The 16,412-nt window shown below is 39.0% G+C and overlaps 1 protein-coding gene across 1 annotated transcript in view; it reads left to right on the top strand.

The window, feature by feature from the left end:
• The window catches only part of fmn1 (formin 1), a 314,864-nt gene that overhangs the window by 46,374 nt on the left and 252,078 nt on the right, over positions 1-16,412 (top strand). The window contains 1 exon segment of the mRNA XM_055640724.1: positions 8,166-8,280. Within this exon segment, the coding sequence (XP_055496699.1) occupies positions 8,166-8,280 (115 nt within the window).

Below are 16,412 nucleotides of genomic sequence, written 5' to 3'. Positions count from 1 at the left end.
TTGGTCTCCAATTCTGAGGAAGGACATTATTGCCATAGAGGGAGTGCAGAGAAGGTTCACCAGACTGATTCCTGGGATGGCAGGACTGTCTTATGAAGAAAGACTGGATAGACTTGGTTTATACTCTCTAGAATTTAGGAGATTGAGAAGGGATCTTATAGAAACTTACAAAATTCTTAAGGGGTTGGACAGGCTAGATGCAGGAAGATTGTTCCCGATGTTGGGGAAGTCCAGGACAGGGGGTCACAGCTTAAGGATAAGGGGGAAATCCTTTAAAACCGAGATGAGAAAAACTTTTTTCACACAGAGAGTGGTGAATCTCTGGAACTCTCTGCCACAGGGGGTAGTTGAGGCCAGTTCATTGGCTATATTTAAGAGGGAGTTAGATGTGGCCCTTGTGGCTAAGGGGATCAGACGGTATGGAGAGAAGGCAGGTACGGGATACTGAGTTGGATGATCAGCCATGATCATATTGAATGGCGGTGCAGGCTCGAGGGGCCGAATGGCCTACTCCTGCACCTAATTTCTATGTTTCTATTCCCTGCCTGGCCTGCTGCACCACTTTGTGCTTTGTTAAAGTTAATGGGTGTTGACTCACCATTGAAACTATTTACAAATGCAGGAGTTGTCCACAATATAAACAAACACCATTCCCTCTAAAACAGCATGGAGGAAATTATATATTTACTGACTGAATTTTTAGTTACATTTACTTCATTATTTCTTCCGGGTTACATTGTTCATCTATTCTTGTTTACGTCCTTCCTATTGATGGCATGTTGACAGAACTTTTATTGATAAACATTATGGTTTTATGGTGTGGTCAGGCATTGCTCAGTAAGAACAACTTGCAGAATTACATCAGAAACAAATGTGTTATTTAGTCAAAGAAGAAAAAGTGAGTTGCTATACTTTCTGCTGCAGTACTTCATACAAGCATTATACAGCAGACAGTTTTAGTTGCTCAGTTACACATGCTTGCTCACTACTCTTGCCTGCTTCTACTGGGTGGGGTTTTTTATAATACCTGCCTAGACTGCGGAAGTAGCTGAGGGAGTTCGAAATATGAAACCAGTTCTGTGGGCTTTCATGCCTCATAGTAAAGCCGGAAACTTGCATTCCAGCTGAAAGCTGGAACTTGCTAGAGGAGGAGGGTTATTTGTGTTCACTGTCAAAGACGCTAACTTTTCAACGACTGCTCCGAATGAAAACTTATCCAGACTTTTCAGGCCTGCAGCACTACACCTTCATTTCACGATGAACTTTATGGGTGATTTGAGACTCTGACGAAACCTGTTTAATATTTCCCTGCTGAACTCTCGGATTATGGAATGCCAGTCAAGAAAAACGGAAACCGGAAAAACCACCCGAATGATGTTCTCAGAAGTTTATTCCTATTTTTGTTTTGGTATTTAACCTTGCTTGATGGATTCTGTCAGTTTTAAGGTTCATTTTTGAAGTACGGGCCTTCTCACAATCAGGGTTCTCAGTATTTCTTCCAACTATATTTTTGGGTGAAGAAGAAAAAATTGCATGTAATTAGAATAACTAAATTAATCTGACTGGATTTTGAGGTTGATGAAAATGTATTTTATGTTCCAATTAATGAAGTTCAAAGTATAGCACAAGGATTTTTTAATTTAATAAATAGATGCTTGTAGACAGCTAGGTTTGCTTGTTTGTGGAAGTTTAAATACCCTACTCACTGTAAGCTCTCACAGATGTGTTCTTTTGGTTTAGGAAATATTCTGAATTAGATTTAATAGTATGGGGCAGTAGAGGACAAAGACTGAAGTTCATGAGAAACAGATTTTGGCAATTGTACATATTGGAATAGCTGATATGTTATGAATTAAATTACTTACGTGAATGAACATTTTCAGAGGTAATTCAGATATCAACATAACCAGTAGCAATATGACAGAAAATATAAATATTCATAACAGTGCCAAAATGGAACAACCAGAGAATAAAGCAACTCCACCCAAAGATGCTGTCTCATCGCTATTTTCAGCATTTTCTATGAAAATGTCATTTTTGAGTCAAAGGAGTGGGACCAAGCCGATCACAGAACCATCAAAACAAAAGATTGACCAAGCAAATGCATCGTTAACTTCTTATCGCTCTCTCAGTCCTGACCCGACACCTGATGACATTAAGGAAAATAATGCTGCTACTCAGTCTGAAAAGCAGGTTGTTGTTGAAGCAAATGAAGAACAAGAAAAAAATGATCAAATGCAGGAACAGCCAATGGAGGACAAAATTCAGATTAAAAGTACAGAAAAACAGAATAACGTATCATGTGCACCCGAGTGTGCTTTGGAGCCTCCTGGATCTGCACAGTTATTGGTCAAAGACTTGGATGAAGGGAAAGTGCATGTGATTCTAGTACAGACAACAGATACTGACTCAGAGGATGAAGCTCAACCGAACAAAAAACAAATTGATGAATTTGAAGTTCCATTGATATGTAATGAAAATTCAAAACGCACTTTAGAACAAGACTTACTGAAGGACAAGGGTCCGACATCAAGTCAGCAACAAGAAAATATTAATGTAAATGAAATGGAAGAAACAAAGAACATTTCTGAACCCGTATTGTCAAATAAGGATTTACTCTCTCAGACGGAGCCCAGTAAAGATATAATGGAAAATGATAATAATGGCACAGAACAGGAACAAGATTCATTAGAAAAGACAGGGAAAGATTCTGCATTACCCATGTCAACTGATAATTCTAACAATTCCTCCATCCAAGGTCCTCCTACACAGATGGCGAGTGTCTTTCAAATGCCCCCTCTATTTAGTGGAGTGCGTTTACTGAAAAAAGGTGCGACAGGTGAATCAAGGGGGACAATTGCAGAGATTAAACAGAAAGATACTGATTTGGCAATGTTAAAATTGACTCAGCCTGGTCAAAAATCTACGGCAAAACTCCTGGCGGAAGCATTACCAAAGAGAAAAGATGAAGGAAGGCCACTGGAGCCAAAGAAGAATTCTGGATTTTTGGAGCAGCTTACTCAGTTGATCTTTGATGTACCCCATGTGGAAAATAAAGCGGAGATTGTTGATGAATCAAAGAATTCTGAAAAGACAAGTGAACCACCCCAAGAAGAACCACCACAAGCTGAAGCACCCATTCAAGCTTCTAGTGAGAATACTTTGGAAAGTTTCAAATCTTTATTTTCAGCCCGGTCTGTCAAAAAAGATGCATCTAATTCACAGGACCTGGAAAACGTAAAAAGGAGAAAAAAGCAAGAGATGGACTCACTGAAAGCAATATTTGGAAGGCCTTTTCAGAAGCAACCTCCTGAGCAGAAAAAACAGACAGAATCTACAGAAGGAAATGGTGTATGTTAAAACTTTTGATTCTTCTTTTGTTTAGAAACGTTTATTATCAAATACTTAATATTGGTTTATGCTTGGCCATATATAACACTTGGTCATAACTTGATTTTAACAAATAATTTCATTTCTGACCATTGCTAGATTGGATTCCCAGTACAAATTGGATGAACAGCACCTCATATTTTGCTTGGGTAGTTTACACCCCAGCGGTATGAATATTGACCTCTAATTTTAGATAGCCCTTGCTTTCTCCCTCCTTCCTTTCCCCCTTCCCAGCTCTCCCACAACGTCTACTGTCTCCGTCTCTTCCTTTCTTTTTCCTGCACCCCCCCCCCGACATCAGTCTGAAGAAAGATCTCGACCCAAAACATTGCCTATTCCTTCTCTCCATAGATGCTGCCTCACCCGCTGAGTTTCTCCAGCATTTTTTGTCTACCTTCGATTTTTCCAGCATCTGCAATTCTTTCTAAAACATTTCATTTCTTCATGTATATGTCATTGACAAATATGACATTCAGAATCAACACATTATGCTTGGTATATGATAAGTTCTCAAATTATGTTTGTGTGGAACAAGAATTATGATCTTAATTTCCTTTTAATTGTTTCTGACATTGGTATGTGATCCTTTCTCCACCTGCTCGACCTGCCTCTTTATGTCCTTTTAAAACCAGGATGCCATTTTGGTAATATATTTAGAGAAAACATAGGTTATATTAACAACCAAAATTGTTTTCCATTTCCCAATGAGATTACGTCCTTTAACAAAAATAAGTCATCTAACATTGAGTATTCCAATTTATTAACAGTTTTGCAGCAAATTGACTAGCCATGATAATGTGATACACACTTACAGTTTGCATATGTTATCTTTATAAAATTTGCGTCTTCTGCCGTTGACCACTTGCAGTTTTATTGTTTCCTCAACTTTAATGTACATCTCTAAGTCATCTAAGTCACCTATTGCATTGTTCCAATGTCAAATTCCTCTCGGCTCTCTACATTCATTCATCGAAGTTGTACAGAGTTGGCGTAAACCAATGCAGAACACGGAAGGGATAATTTACAATCCATCTTTAATCAGGTGGTTTCATTTATGTTTCTATTTTGTTTATTTTTAATTTTTATTTTTTAATTTCAATAACACTTTTGTCCTACCGCTTCCTCCTGTGTTCTACATTGGTGATTATAGAGAGTGAGGGCCTCATTCAAGGTTGGATCCAAATAATGAGGTAGAAATTGGAATGTGTCTAAAATTTCTTATTATGTGATGTAACTACCTTTACCTTTCTCTGCACACATGGTCGCACTGCAAAATTCAAGGGTTCCATTTTATATGCATTTCACTAGCACATTAATGAAACCTAATACCTACTCAAAGTGCCCTTCCTGTAATTGGATATAGGAATTATATTCTGTGGCCTGTTCATAGTGGTACCCTGAAGCCGCGTAGTGTAGATTCCTAAAATATAATCTTATTTTTGCATCTATGGTCTTCCTGCAAAGCTTCACTGAGAATTCTGCAGTATCATTTGTAAGGCAAAGGAAGTTAAATTAAGGAAGTTAAGGCAAGGAGTGATAGGGTGTGGCTCATTTGGGCTGCACTTCTAGTTGCACATAACCTAAATTGTAATTTTGGGGGAGGCCAACATCTTAATGAAAAAAACAGGTTGATTTTACTCCACTTCAACATTCTACATTTATTAAATGATTCTATGCAAAACTCTGAGAAATAATTAAGATTGTTGGGTAGGTAAGTATTATTTGTTACATGTAAGCATCAGGCACTAATTCATTTCGACGAAAGCTGACAACTCACTAAAAAATTGAAAAGTGATAAACTAAAGCAACTGATGCCTCGCATGCCTCATTGGTTTAGATTGAATTTGATCACTATTGCTTTGTGCTAATTCCGTATGTTTCAGTTGGCCTTTTAACTTCTTGAAGCAATTATCATTAGACAAAGTGTGCAAAATACTTAATTTATTACTTTTTGCCGTGAAGTAAAAACCCTGAAAAATCCTGGAAAGCCACTTTAATTTACAGCTCTATCACAAGGGAATGATCTGAGTGCAATTTGAGAGAGAGCATCATAAAAGAAATAAAACATTTCAGGAAGATAAATGGCATATTGGCCTTTATTAGAATTGGGAAAAAGGAAAATATTGATGCACGATGTTGGTGAGGCCACACTTGAGGCACCATGCACATTTTGGTTGTGGCCTCACTCCGGTAATGGAGGCCTGCCGTATATGATTGAAATCAACCCTTCCCCCAATTTAAGGCTGGGAGCAACCTTGGCCTTTTCCATGACCATCTTGAAACTTACTTAACTATGGTTAAGAAAGAACTGCAGATGCTGGAAAAATCGAAGGTAGACAAAAATGCTGGAGAAACTCAGCTGGTGAGGCAGCATCTATGGAGCGAAGGAATAGGTGACGTTTTGGATCGAGACCCTTCTTCAGACTGATGAGGGGGTGGGGGGGGGGGGGAAGAAGAAAGGAAGAGGCAGAGACAGTAGGCTGTGGGAGAGCTGGGAAGGGGAGGGAAGAAGGGAGAAATCCAGGTACCTCCAATTTCAGGTAGTCCTTGCTTTCTCCCTCCTTCCCCTCTTCCCAGCTCTCCCACAGCCCACTGTCTCCTTTCTTCCCTTCTTCTCCCCCCCTCCCCCCTCACCCCCTCATCAGTCTGAAGAAGGGTCTCGACCCAAAACGTCAACTATTCCTTCGCTCCATAGATGCTGCCTCACCCGCTTAGTTTCTCCAGCATTTTTGTCTACTTAACTATGGTGGCTATTTTCAAAGGATTCCTCCACTGATTGCCTATCCTCATTCCCTCACAACCCCTTCCTTTGTAGAACTACATGCTGCTTTTAAAGATTCTCCTTGCATGCATTTTACAAATTCCAAGCCATCCAAACCTCTTACACTAAGGCAATCCCATTCAATATTGAGGAAGTTAATCCCACACTACAACCCTATTTTTGCACCCTACTGCAATTTGCCTACAAATCTATTCTTCTAATTGTGTTCACTACTGGGAGGCCTTTACTATAACCCCATCGCACTGATTTCCCCTTTCTTATTTCAAAGTTCAACTCCTATGACTTAATTGGTCAATCCTTCCATGATATCCAGAGCCATCAAGATCTCCCTGATCACCACTGCAACACCCACTTCTCCTTTTATACCCACCTTTTATACCCACCTCTCTCATTCCTGAAGCTTCTACAACTTTTATACCCCAGGCCACCAAGCTGCCAGTTCTGACCTTCCCTTAACTACCTGTCTGAGATTGCACAATATCATGTGGTAGTACTGCCTCTTATGATACCATGAATCCATAGACATGGAGGGCGGAATTCCATGGCCATACTCCGCAATGCATACAGCTTCTACCCAAGCTCCTTCTGGACCTTCCCGATTACCTTTTGTCACTCATGCCATTACTTTCTGAAAATCACAGATGGTCAGATAAAAAAAAAATTCTATTCTACAATGTTTTGAAAAATAAAATAAGTAAAAATACAAAACAAAAAAATCAAAATTTACAAATTTAGAAACTAATTAAAAACAAAGAGAGATAAAAATGAGCAAAATGTTTGCTCTCTCTTTTTCCGAACGGAATAGGCAAACCTATTTGTGCGCGTTATGCCACAAATAGTATATCCTCTCAGAATACCAAATCTCCAGCTCATCTCTAACCTTGGTGCTGACATCCGAGGTGAACTAACCTATGATTGCAGTTAACTCGTGGTTCTTGTCCATTGACGGGTCGAACGTTGACAGGGAAAACTACTCCCGCCAATATAATTTACAAGTGATCTATGATTCTAAAATTGAAGTCTATATCACAGATGAAATCGAAGGTGTAAAAGAATAATAGTCATACAGTACGGAAACAGGCCTTTCAGCCAAACTCATTCATGCCAACCAAGATCTAAGCTAGTTCAACTTGCCCACATTTGGCCTATATCCCGCTAAACCTTTTCCTGTCCACGGACCTGTCCAAGTGTTTTTTTGATTGTTGTTAAAATACCTGTTTCAACTACCTCCTATGGCAGCTCATTCCATATATCCTCCACACTCTGAGTGAAAAAGTTGCCCTTGAAAAAGTTCCTATTAAATCTTGCTCCTCTCATGTTAAACCTGTCATCTGGTCTTGTTTTCACTATCCTCATGATTTTATACACTTAGATTAAGGTCACCCCTCAGCCTCCTGTGGTCCAAGGAATAAAAACCCAGACTGGCAAACATTTCCATATAGCTTAGGCTCTCAAATCCTGGCAGCATCCTTGTAAATCTTTACTGCATTCTTTGCAGCTTAATGACATCCTTCCAATAGCAGGATGATCAAAACTGAACACGGTAATCCAAATGCGTCCTCACCGATGTCTTGTACAACTGTAACATAACGTCCTAACTAGTTTTCTCAATACCCTGACTGATGAAGGCCAATGTATCAAAAGCCGCATTTATACCCGATCTATCTGTAACACCACCATCAAGGAAAGTAATGCAGGTATAATTGAAATTGCAGTGGTTGTCTGCAGCTAAATTTTATTTAGAATTTCTCTGGACTGACATCATATTCTGTGCAAGTCTTTCAAGTTATAGGATAATCATATTTCAATGCTGTCTCTGTATATATCCTGTATCAATAACCCTTCGCATATGACAATATTGGAAGGGATGAACGTAGGGAATGGATATCCAACAAATACAGCTTTGATGTAATTAAATTAAAATGTATACTATGTGTGTGTACTTTAATGCATGTGTTTTCTTTAATGTCCCTCTTTTTAATTTTAATTGCAGGATTTATCTCCATCAGAATCTGAAGACCGAACTCCTGGACGACTTCATGCTATTTGGCCGCCTCCCAAACCAAAGGATGAGGAAGAAAAAGTTGGGCTAAAGTACACGGAAGCTGGTAAGAATCAACTGTTCATAGATTGTCACAACATTGTGCTCTATTAAACATTTGGACATAAAATCCAAAGAAACATTTGTAATACTGTTCTAAAATGATTGTTTATATGGTTTTTAAATAATAGTCCAGTTTGTAAAATATGACATGTCTATAAATTACAAGTAGCCTTTTGACAAGCATAACAAAGCTATTAGCAACCTGGAATTGGATTTAAGAAGATATATTGTGGAAGGTGAATTGAACTTTTGATCATAAACATACAGTTCAGTGAAAAGAACAATCTAGCATGTGTATGATAAACAATGTAATGCAATTGGCTAACTGATCAATAAGTGTCTTCCTTTAGTCTACCATAAGTTATTTATTTAATAATACTATGTACTTGTGCAACTTCTGAACATAGAGGTATTAAATACTAAGCGATATATTGGTTACATTTATTTTGCATTATATTGCACACCAGAAAATGTGCCAAACGTAAAATCACACTCAACCGAATCAGATGAATGCACAACTTACTCTACCTTGTAAATATGTACCTCTTATGAGTAGGCAAACAAACTCAATTTGAATGGTATTCAACAACATAATCCCCTGGTTAAAATAGTTTTTTAGATCTGCCATTTATGTCCATCCATTTTTGAAGAGACCAGAAATGTGAGATAACGAGAGAAAAGGTGAAAATTGTGAAGCCAGAGATAGGGGAAGGGGACAAGGGGATGGAGAAGGAAAGAAATGGGTACAAATCCAGGTGGGGCTCAGGGGAGGGGGGGATGATGGTTGTTGATCGGTCAGTTACCTGAAATTTGAGAATTCTTCAATTGAATTCTTCTATTTCATTAACTTAGTAACAACCCTCCTCTCCCTTTCTCCCCCACAACTTCTCTTCCCTGTGCCCCACCTGGATTATTCCCTTCCTTGTCCCCCTGTCCCCTTCCACCTATATATCTTCCTCTGGCTTCACAATTCCCACCTATCCTTATTCTATCCAATTTTTGTCTCTTCATCTCCAGCCCTTGTCCAGCCATCTACCTATCAAAAAACCTGTACCTATCTATCATTTGCCAGGCTTTATCCTGCCCCCACCTCTCTTTCAATCCCCCCCCCCATCTCCTCCCACACCACCACAATCAGCCTGAAGAAGGATTCCAACCCAAAATGTCACCTATCCATATTCGCTGAGCAGGTTGCGCAAGATTTACTCCTGCGCTGTGGGGGTCCTCGGAGCTCTATCAATAGTGCTACACCTTTCTGCCTCCCTCAATTTCACCATAACCATTAGCTCTGCATCCCTCCATCTTGCTTGGCACTCTTAATGTAGCAATTGCATGAATTTGCCCACCTTTCTGACTTACTTTCTTTTGGGAAAGTGTCTCAGTCTTCAATCTGGTCTTTGCTTTCTTTCACAACTGGACTGTTACAAACTTTGAATAGACACAAAGTGCTAGGGTAACTCAGCGGGTCAGGCAGTATATCTGGTGAAAAAAGATGGCTGACGTTTCTGGTCAGGACCCTTCTTCAGACTCCTGTCACATACTCTGTCTGGCACTCGTGCTTCACCACATCTGTCCTCATGGAGGGAAGCATTTCTCTAATTCATGGTCTTGTGTCAAGTTATTTTTTTTCTCTTCTCATGTAAATAAAGAAAATCAGCATTCATCTTTAATTTGCCTGGGCCATTCTGTTACAGCTATAGCTAATCACTCTGGCTTTCCGGTACCTGCAAACTGGGAAATGTCTGGGTCCCTCAAGCCCACCAGACCTGTAGTCTATAGGACCATTGCACCCTAAAGCATGAGTAGTGCCTGGTGCTGTAACCTTATCAAACACACTGTCCCTGAATTGGAGCAACTCGTCAACAAGTGCACGTGATTGTTGAAATAGTCGTTTGGCTCATAACAGTAATACAAACTGACCATGTCTACCCAGAACATACAAACATGTCTGCCCACTAACTTGGAGAATCACTCCTGCACAGGTGCCCAGCAGTGATTTGCTCTTCTTGGGCTTGAAGCATTTGAGATCTTCCATTCCATGTTCTGGTCTTCATCAGACCCAATTATGTCGTATTGCTGAGTGGGCAGTGGAGAGATTGGGAGATATCTGGCAAATTGAGTATAATGTGGGAAAATGGGAAATTATACAATTTTGCAGGAAAATTAAAATGGAAAGCTGACTATATAAACAATGAGAGATGGCTGAGTTCTGGGATATAGGGCGATCTGGGTATCTGAGTACATGGTTGGCAGAAGGCCAGTATGCAAGCAGTGCAAATAATTCGGAAAGTGAACAACATGTTGTAATTTATTGTTTGAGGATCTGAATACAAAAGTAGGGAGTTGGTGCTTAGTTATATTGGGAAATGGTCCAACCACATCTAAAATGCCATGTTAAGTGTTGGCCTCATTATTTAAGGAAGGATATTAAACTCTTTGGAAGCAGATCAGAGAAGGTTTACTGGAATGACTCCTGAATGGGTAGGTGGTCTTGTGAAGAAAATTTGGACAGTCGAGGTATGCATTTGTTAGAGTTTAGATGAGTGAGAGATGATTAGATGGAAAGATGTACCGTATTTCCCGACAATGGAGACGCTATTAGTTCTTCTATATATATGTTCATACCGTTCTTAAAGATATCCTCCCCAATATATAAACTAAAGTAAATACTATTGTGCCCATGGTCAATGGGTTTGCAGCACCCAAGTCTAAGTGGTGTCTCTTCCTAGTCACTTCCATCATGATCATATCAATCTATCCTGCCTTTTAGGCCTTTAAACTGTGTGACACAAGGCCATAAAAAAAAGGATATGTTATATTCACGGCTTTTTCATGTGCCAGAAACACCCCTGAGCAAAACGTCCTTGCACTCTTCAACATAATTTTCACACTAATCATTCTTCATGCTCCCTCAAATGTTAACTCCTGCATGTTAGGTAATTTTGTTAATTTCTTTTCTCAGCCTGTCTGTGCACCAATGATTCTCAGCACCTGACCTAAAGAAGTATGAAAATTGCATCTTTTTGGCAGATACTTCACCCATTTCCTGTGGTCCTTGGTTGCACGTACCAAATTTTGTAACTCAAGGTGCTAAATAAAACCCAATTTTCTATCAACTTTAGACCTCATTACCTCCCTGTAACTTTCTTAAAGAAAGATATCATAAGCTTATCACTGGTGTAACGAGGCAAGGGTTCACATGCACTCCTCTAACCTCCTACTACATTTGATGCTCCCGATGTAGCTTCCTTTAAATTGGCGAGACCCAGTGTAGACTAGGCGATCATTTCGCTGAACTTTTGTGCTCGGTCAGTCTGCTGGATCTTCCGGTTGCTAACCATTTTAACTCCCCCTCACATTCTCACACTGACCTTCCTGTAATGGGCCTCCTTCATTGCTAGCATACCACACACAAACTGCAGGAACAACACCTCTTATTCTAACAACCCAATGGTACAGTGCATTCAGAAAGTATTCAGACCCCTTCACTTTTCCCACATTTTGTTACGTTACAGCCTTATTCTAAAATGGATGAAATTCTTTTTTTTTGTCATCAATCTACAATTCTACAATCTACAAAAATCTTCAATTTTTTTTTATCATCAATCCCCATAATAAAAAAGCAAACATTTCTAAACACCTGTTTTTGCTTTTTTATTATGGGGTATTGTGTGTAGATTGATGATTTAAAAAAAAAAGAATTTAATCCATTTTAGAATAAGGCTGTAACGTAACAAAATGTGGAAAAAGTGAAGGGGTCTGAATACCTTCTAAATGCACTGTATGTACATTGAATTCTCTAATTTTGGTAATAATCAATCCCCTGCGCTTTTATCCCACTTTCTTCCCTGCGGCCCACCCGAGTGCGCACTCATGTCTCCCACTGTCTTTTCCCCTTTCCTCATCTCATTCCATGTTTTTCCCCATTCACCTAGTTTCACATTTCACTCCTTTTCGTTACTGAGCTTGCACCCTTTTGTCTCAATTTTTATCTCCAGCCTTTTTCCACCCATCTGTAAATCAAAGGATTTCTCACCTGTTTCCACCTATCTCTTGCCAGGTTTGTCATGGCCAGCTATTTTCCCCCCTTCTACAATTGGTCTAAAGAATGTCCCAATGTGAAATGTCACCTATCCACGTCCTCCAGAAATGCTGCCTGATCTGCTAAGTTATTCCGGCATTTAGAGTTTTGTTCACTGAGGTTATACCTGCAGTCATTTAACCTTCATGTTCTGAATTTTCCCCGAAAATTCGCACTTTTTCCAAGCTTTTAGATGCTTTAAGCTTTTTGCTTTTTGACCTAACCTTTGTCACCATTCAATGTCTTTATTTTATTGAAGATATGAGGCACACATTTTCTTTAGATTATAGAGGGTATATTTCTGAGGCATGTACTGAATAGTGCTAATGCTTGGTTGTCTTTACCCTTTTTCATTTTTAAAATTACATTTTACAGTTGGTATAAAGCTTTACAGCTCTATTTTATCAAGTGTTACTATCAAGGTTATAACATGGATTAATCAATAAATAGTGATCCCATCACAGATTGATTAAATTCTACTTGGGTTATTGTGCTTTGGTAAACTTCCAAGCCTTCATTATTCACTGAGATTATGTGTGGATAATTTTTTTTTTGTTTCTGTCTGTTAGAGCCAATCCTTTCCAGTCCAATGAACTTTAAAGGCAAATAGCATTTGACACTGAAATGCTTGCCAAGGAAAGGAATAGTTTCACATGTTGGAATTCAGAATGAGCAAACGTTATTAATGTTTCTCAAATTATACTGATCAAACTGTAGATAATGTTTTTTTTTCCATCATGAAAGAAGGCTTATTGTTATGTAGTTTCACTTGGTGTAACATACACCACACAAAACCAGATGTCAGATGGACCACTGTCAACTGCATAGCAACAAAGCACTCGTTCTTAAATAGCTACAAGTAATCTGATATGAGTAATAGAACAAAGCTAATGTTAGAATGCGGTCATGACAAATTTTAATGGTTAGAATTCCTTGGAATATATTTGAGAGGAAAAAGTCACATGAAAAGCATGAAATGAAAATAAAAAGATTGTATTGATATTAATGGGTACTATTCACAAACCACTCAGAATTTAACTTAAAACATTAGTAAAATGCTCCCCGGTCTCACCACTTATTTATTCTGCAACTGAAACAGCATGTCTGGAATTTCATTGGAGAAATGTCGCATGACATTACCTCCAAATGTGGGATTTGGTTACCATGCAATTCTGAATTTATGCTGGCCCTATTTAGCTCAAAACACTTCTGTCCTGTAATGTCAATACAAGTCCGACACTGAAGAAGAGATCCAAGTCAAGCTGAGTTTATTGTCATATGCAAATTTATGGTGTAATAGGTATAATGACCATTTTCTTTGCAGCAGCATCACAGGCAGATGTCACACAAAAACATTAATTACACTTAAATTGAACACATTCTACAAGACAATGAAAAGAAAAACACCACACAAAAAAACAAGACATTCATGAAAAATGCACAGATAGAAAAACAAGCTCATGTTCACACAGAGAGTGGTGAATCTCTGGAATTCTCTGCCACAGAAGGTAGTTGAGGCCAGTTCATTTGCTATATTTAAGAGGGAGTTAGATGTGGCCCTTGTGGCTAAAGGGATCAGGGGGTATGGAAAGAAGGCAGGTACGGGATACTGAGTTGGTGATCAGCCATGATCATATTGATCAGCCATACTCCTGCACCTAATTTCTATGTTTCTATGTTAGTGCAAGAGGCAGCACCTCATGTAGATGGCAGCACCTCATGTCAAGTAGAATTATTGAGCCTGGTCATTCAATTCCGACCATTCCAGCTGCAACCTTGAAAATAGAAACATTTAGATTATGTGAGGTAAGGGAAACCAGTAGAGTAGCTATGGATACTATGAGGTTCAAAGTAAAAGAAGTACTGACACTTTTGAAAATTATAAAAGTGGATAAGTCTCCAGGTCCTGACAGGATATTCCCTAGGACATTGAGGGAAGTTAATGTAGAAATAGCCGGGTCTATGACAGAAATATTTCAAATGTCATTAGAAATGGGAATAGTCCCCGAGGATTGGCGTACTGCGCATGTTGTTCCATTGTTTAAAAAGGGTTTTTAAGAGTAAACCTAGCAATTATAGACCTGTTAGTTTGACTTCAGTGGTGGGCAAATTAATGGAAAAGATACTTAGAGATAATATATATAAGCATCTAGATAAACAGGGTCTGATTAGGAACAGTCAACATGGATTTGTGCCTGGAAGGTCATGTTTGACTAATCTTCTTGAATTTTTTGAAGAGGTTACTAGGGAAATTGACGAGGGTAAAGCAGTGCATGTTGTCTATATGGACTTTAGTAAGGCCTTTGACAAGGTTCCTCATGGAAGGTTGGTTAAGAAGGTTCAACTGTTGGGTATAAATGCAGGAATAGCAAGATGGATTCAACAGTGGCTGAATGGGAGAAGCCAGAGGGTAATGGTGGATGGCTGTTTATCGGGTTGGAGGCAGGTGACTAGTGGGGTGCCTCAGGGATCTGTGTTGGGTCCTTTGTTGTTTGTCATGTACATCAATGATCTGGATGAAGGTGTGGTAAATTGGATTAGTAAGTATGCCGATGCCAAGATAGGGGGTGTTGTGGATAATGAAGAGGATTTCCAAAGTCTACAGAGTGATTTAGGCCATTTGGAAAAATGGGCTGAAAGATGGCAGATGGAGTTTAATGCTGATAAATGTGAGGTGCTACACCTTGGCAGGACAAATCAAAATAGGACGTACATGGTAAATGGTAGGGAATTGAAGAATACAGTTGATCAGAGGGATCTGGGTATAACCGTGCATAGTTCCTTGAAGGTGGAATCTCATATAGATAGGGTGGTAAAGAAAGCTTTTGGTATGCTAGCCTTTATAAATCAGAGCATTGAGTATAGAGGCTGGGATGTAATGTTAAAATTGTACAAGGCATTGGTGAGACCAAATCTGGAGTATGGTGTACAATTTTGGTCGCCCAATTATAGGAAGGATGTCAACAAAATAGAGAGAGTACAGAGGAGGTTTACTAGAATGTTGCCTGGGTTTCAACAACTAAGTTACAGAGATAGGTTGAATAAGTTAGGACTTTATTCTCTGGAGCGCAGAAGGTTAAGGGGGGACTTGATAGAGGTCTTTAAAATGATGAGAGGGATAGACAGAGTTGATGTGGACAAGCTTTTCCCTTTGAGAATAGGGAAGATTCAAACAAAAGGACATGACTTCAGAATTAAGGGACAGAAATTTAGGGGTAATATGAGGGGGAACTTCTTTACTCAGAGAGTGGTAGCGGTGTGGAATGAGCTTCCAGTGGAAGTGGTGGAGGCAGGTTCATTGGTATAATTTAAAAATAAATTGGATAGGCATATGGATGAGAAGGGAATGGAGGGTTATGGTATGAGTGCAGGCAGGTGGGACTAAGGGGAAAAAAGTTGTTCGGCACTGACTTGTAGGGCCGAGATGGCCTGTTTCCGTGCTGTAATTGTTATATGGTTATAGATTTAAATAGGGCAAAATAAATCTAGATCATTCTATAATTCCCCAAGGTAACATAAATTTGCCATTTATATTAGTTAGCTTTCCTCCTATTATTTATGTGTTGTGATTTACATTTCAGACAGGGGCAGTGAGCATGTAGAAAAGTAATATTCACCAACTAGTTTAGCATGATCTATCTTAGACTTCCAGTCCTTTTTGAGATGTTTCGCTTCACTTCTAATATTGTCCTTTACAGATTTAACATGTACATGATTCCCCGTAATCATTATCTAATTGGTAATCCCTCAATAAAATGCATTCTGCAATCTTCATTTACGTCTATCACCTTTTTTGCTGTATGTTCACCAGTGAAAGTAAATGTAGCAAGATATTTTAATTTACACATTTCTCAAACAACGTAGACATGGTAATCAGAAGGTCCATTTCAAAATTTGGCATGAAAAAATGGTGGCGTATGGGAGGGGATAGTGACTATAATTAATATTGAGGAAAAGTCTGATAAAACATTTGTTGTTAATATATTTGTAGAATAGGCTTGTAAGGAGCAAATTAAATTTAGTGTGGGCAAGTATTAGTTGGCTAGAAAACCAGT

The sequence above is a fragment of the Leucoraja erinacea genome, chromosome 9 (assembly GCF_028641065.1).
Source record: "Leucoraja erinacea ecotype New England chromosome 9, Leri_hhj_1, whole genome shotgun sequence".
Classification (NCBI taxonomy): Eukaryota; Metazoa; Chordata; class Chondrichthyes; order Rajiformes; family Rajidae; genus Leucoraja; species Leucoraja erinaceus.
The sequence above is the reverse complement of the archived record's forward strand: the minus strand, read 5'-3'. Positions and strand labels throughout refer to the sequence as shown.